Source organism: Myotis davidii, unplaced genomic scaffold, assembly GCF_000327345.1.
Source record: "Myotis davidii unplaced genomic scaffold, ASM32734v1 scaffold657, whole genome shotgun sequence".
Lineage (NCBI taxonomy): Eukaryota > Metazoa > Chordata > Mammalia > Chiroptera > Vespertilionidae > Myotis > Myotis davidii.
In genome coordinates, this window is record NW_006287917.1 from 361,754 (window position 1) to 365,158 (window position 3,405).

The 3,405-nt window shown below is 34.3% G+C and overlaps 1 protein-coding gene across 2 annotated transcripts in view; it reads left to right on the forward strand.

Annotated features, from left to right (window-relative positions):
• The window catches only part of NOX4 (NADPH oxidase 4), a 167,558-nt gene extending 165,233 nt beyond the window's left edge, over positions 1-2,325 (forward strand). The window contains exon 18 of one of the 2 annotated variants that reach the window (XM_006759759.1): positions 1,327-1,813. In XM_006759759.1, coding sequence (XP_006759822.1) covers positions 1,327-1,447 — 121 coding nt within the window. In that variant the 3' untranslated portion in view covers positions 1,448-1,813. Of the gene's footprint in view, positions 1-1,326 lie in introns of both variants that reach the window. The other variant, XM_015561349.1, reaches the window with a different exon arrangement.
• Positions 2,326-3,405: the final 1,080 nt, after the last annotated feature.

Genomic DNA, 3,405 nt, shown 5'->3' on the forward strand with positions numbered 1-3,405 from the left:
TTCATTTCTGAGATACATGTGATTTCTTTTTCTCAGACATGAGCAAATCAGTATTGAACCCAACACTTAAAAGATAATCCTCTATAGATCTCCAGAGCTTCTTTCTGTAGATATCTCTTCCCTTCCATGTTCTTCTCTACATTCTAGCTAATTTGGCCTGCACAAATGTTGTTGTTTGTCTCCTGAACTCAGAGAGACCACTAATCAGTGCTGCAGCCAGTAGCTTGCCTCCAGACAATAAGCAGAGACAGTTATTAGATCCCATTGCTTTTTTCTCTTTCTCGGGGTTCACTGTTCTTTTCTACCTATTGTCCAGTTTCTGCAAATACTTTTTTCATATATCTTTTTTCCCCCTAGGTTTTTAATCCTGTAGGGTAAATCTAGTCCCTATTATTCAATCATAATTGCAAGGGAAAGTTTAATTTTCATAGTTCTTTGATTTATTTTTCAAGATGAGAACTTTTAATGAAATCATTTTTCAGTATTTGTTATAAATTTTTGTACCCATTTAAATGAATTCACTGTTTTTTTTTCAGCACCAATTATTTTCAGACAGTGAGGACATACTGTATTTGTCTAAGATATATGAATTGTTAATCATGTCCTAGGAAGAATTCCGGCAAGTCAACAAATATGGAAGAAGATTATTGTGAAATATTTGTCATTTTCTGGGATTTATTTAGACTATTTATTAGGGATGTGTATAATTTATCTACTAAAATTTTATGTTAGCAAATAATAAAAGCTGCTTGGCATTTGTTATAATTATTGCAGTGCATAAATGAAAAAGAAAATGCATCCAGATTAATGATTTTTATTTCACTGTGGATATAAATCAGTCACTTAAAATTATCCTTTCAAATCGGTCATGCGTTTTCTTTCTCTTCTCAAATTCATCACTGCCCATGCAAATTCATGGAACCTTTAGGAAAAATATATATAAAACAACTATAAAAGAACATCGACATGATCTAGTGTGGAAGAACATTCATCAACTATTGCTGTTGGTATAGTTTCTGTCCTCACCAGTGGCGTGTAATGAAAAGGCTAAGGCAGACTGCTCACACTCTAATAATAAGCAAATATGTGCTCATAGTTACATTCTTTGAATTTAACCTGAATTCTAGTATGGAACGCATGAGGTAAATAAAATATCTTCCGGGTGATCATCTACATTTGGAAATAACTAAAAAAATTGTTTTTAGTAGGCCAAGCAGCAGGAAATTAACTTTGTTAATACCGTGCACATGCTCATAAAGCATACTTCTTGTTATGCTCTGCCAAATTTTCCACCTGATTTTCCATTTTCTCCCTCTTCCTTCCCAGGAAAACAGTCGGTGTGTTTTGCTGTGGACCCCGATCGATTTCTAAGACTCTTCGTAAACTGAGTAACCGAAACAACTCGTATGGGACAAGATTTGAATACAATAAAGAATCTTTCAGCTGAAAACCTGGGATTTAAAGAAGGAATGAGTGCAATTGCTAACACTTAGAAATTCAAACAGCTATCCTCTGCCAAAGAGTAGCAAGGCTTTCTTATTTATGATTATTTAAAATGGAAATGCAGAGAATGAGGCAAGATGACAGGTCACAGTACACCAAAGAGGCTCTGAAGAATATCTGATGTGATGATTCACTTTTCAAGGGAGTTAAAACTATCAGATGCCCACTGTTGATTTTTATGACCGATTCAAGAGCTCCCTAGTGAGGAGCTACACTTTCTCACTGTGAGGCTGATAGCCTTGGTCCTCTTTAAATTGTTTTTGGTTGAACAAATGGAAGATTGAACAAAATTTAAAAATTCATTGAAACTCAGATTACATTTTTCACCAAAGAATAACAGAGTGGCTTTGATTTAGGAAAGCTCCATGCAAATATATTAGATGTTTGAAGATTTAGCATAAGACGATTGATACGGGTACTTTGTGTCAATATCTAATTTTCCTCACTACTGAGCTAATAACTCTACTTGATGTCTTTAGACTGTATGCTGAATGAATCTTTTACAGATGTTGTATCTATTTTTATATCCCTCCCCTCTCTGTCTAGGGAAATCTTCCCTCCCTTGGCATGCATTAGGCATAATTATTTAATCAGCCATATTATCCTCAATTTATTAATCACTGTTGCATAGAAATGAGGAAATATTATTACTATAAGTTATAAAGGGATATAGATCTAATAAGTTTTTTTCCCTTTTCAGCATTGTGATCTCTATTATTTTTATTTACTTTTCCCCCAGCATAGTTTGTCTTAGTTTTCAATCTCTTTTTAAAAATACATTTTTATTGATCTTTAGAGAAAGAGGGATAGAGAGATAGAAACATTGATGAGAGAAACCAGGAATCAAATTGGCGACCTCTTGGTTCCTGGGTTGATGCTCAACTGCTGAGCCACACCCACCAGGCTTCAGCCTATTAAGGTACTTTGTTTATTTGCACTTTGAGACCAAAGGGCATCATGTCTGTCAGTGGTCATTGAGATAGATACAAGATCTCTCTTTTGTCACACATTGGTTATGTTGAAGATATTGAAAGTGTAGTCACATCCCTAATAGGAAATCTGAATTTTACTTCCTACACAAGATAAAATATTTCATTAGTTACTCAAATTCAAGTTCAGAATCAAGCAATATTATTGCTGCACCACCTGGTATTCTGGGTCTCAATAGGGAATTATTGAGTTTTAAGTCATTGTTAGGCTTACTCTGTGCAATCCTTTCAGTTCATGTTCTCTGGCCATTATACTGGCTCACAGGAAGAGTCACTTCACTACCTTAAGAATTAAGGCATTTTTACAGTTCAGTGATTTTGTTTTGTCGTCCTTTATCAGTTGCTATCAAATATAGCACATGGCTGAAATCAGCAGCATAACTTCTCTTGCCTTCGTTAAAATTTTGCATAATATAAGTTGATAGATGCTACTGTCATTTTTTTTTCTCTGATTCACCAATAACAAACAAGCATGTTAAACCATCCAGCACTGAATTCCCATAAACACATTACTTACAGATGTTTCTTCATCTCTTTGGAATTCTTTCTTCTCCCTTCTGTGGAAGGTGAGTCAGAAAAAGACATGGGAAATGTGCAATGTTCCTGCAGATTTAGCTCTGAAAACATAGTTAATAAACACTGCATCTTGGCAACACTTTCTAAGTTAAAAATAATTTTCATAAAAACACAACAGAAAGAACCAGTAAAAAGAAATTTAGTACAGGCTTGATGTGCAATAATGACTCTTTACTGAACATAATTTATTGAAGTGATTAATTAATACACCTAATTTCACTAAAACAGGTGGGAGATTTTTCAAAAGAAGAAGTAATCTTTTGGAGTGAGTAGGTCTGCTATTCTAGATGAGCCTTTTTGCCTATTTTAAATTCCAGGTGATGTTCAAATGTTGTGT